Consider the following 398-nt stretch of genomic DNA (forward strand, 5'->3'; position numbering starts at 1 on the left):
TAACATTATTTTCCTTCCCATGTGTTTGTTAAATAAATAGTTTTATCTTCTTCACTTTCCTTCGAGGAAAATTTATTTTTTTTTCCCGAACCTGGTGGGGGAGGGGTGGTTGTGCCTTCTCTCAGAGGATATATTTCTAAATTTGCCCAAACTGGAACACACGTGGACAAACTTGCACTATCTCACACCACAGCGCTCTGTGAACCCCCAAAATCACCTCTACACACTGTGATTTGTGAGAATGAACTAGAGAAGGACTCTTGTCTACCACCTGCCATCTTCAACTCCTAATTATCCCAAAGGAAATCCCATCCAGCAATTAACTCACCCGTGTTGATGACTGCATCGAAGTATCCAGGGAGATCCTGGTTTATCTGGAGGTACATGTCCACTCTGGA

The 398-nt window shown here is 42.7% G+C and overlaps 1 protein-coding gene across 1 annotated transcript in view; it reads right to left on the reverse strand.

Annotated features, from left to right (window-relative positions):
- Window positions 1-398, reverse strand: part of LRGUK (leucine rich repeats and guanylate kinase domain containing) — a gene marked incomplete at its 5' end in the record, with an annotated part of 41,138 nt that overhangs the window by 16,013 nt on the left and 24,727 nt on the right. The window contains 1 exon segment of the mRNA XM_017727975.1: window positions 329-398. This exon segment is cut by the window's right edge and continues 39 nt beyond it. Coding sequence (XP_017583464.1) covers window positions 329-398 — 70 coding nt within the window.

This window comes from Corvus brachyrhynchos, unplaced genomic scaffold, assembly GCF_000691975.1.
Source record: "Corvus brachyrhynchos isolate BGI_N302 unplaced genomic scaffold, ASM69197v1 scaffold182, whole genome shotgun sequence".
In the NCBI taxonomy this organism is placed as follows: Eukaryota; Metazoa; Chordata; class Aves; order Passeriformes; family Corvidae; genus Corvus; species Corvus brachyrhynchos.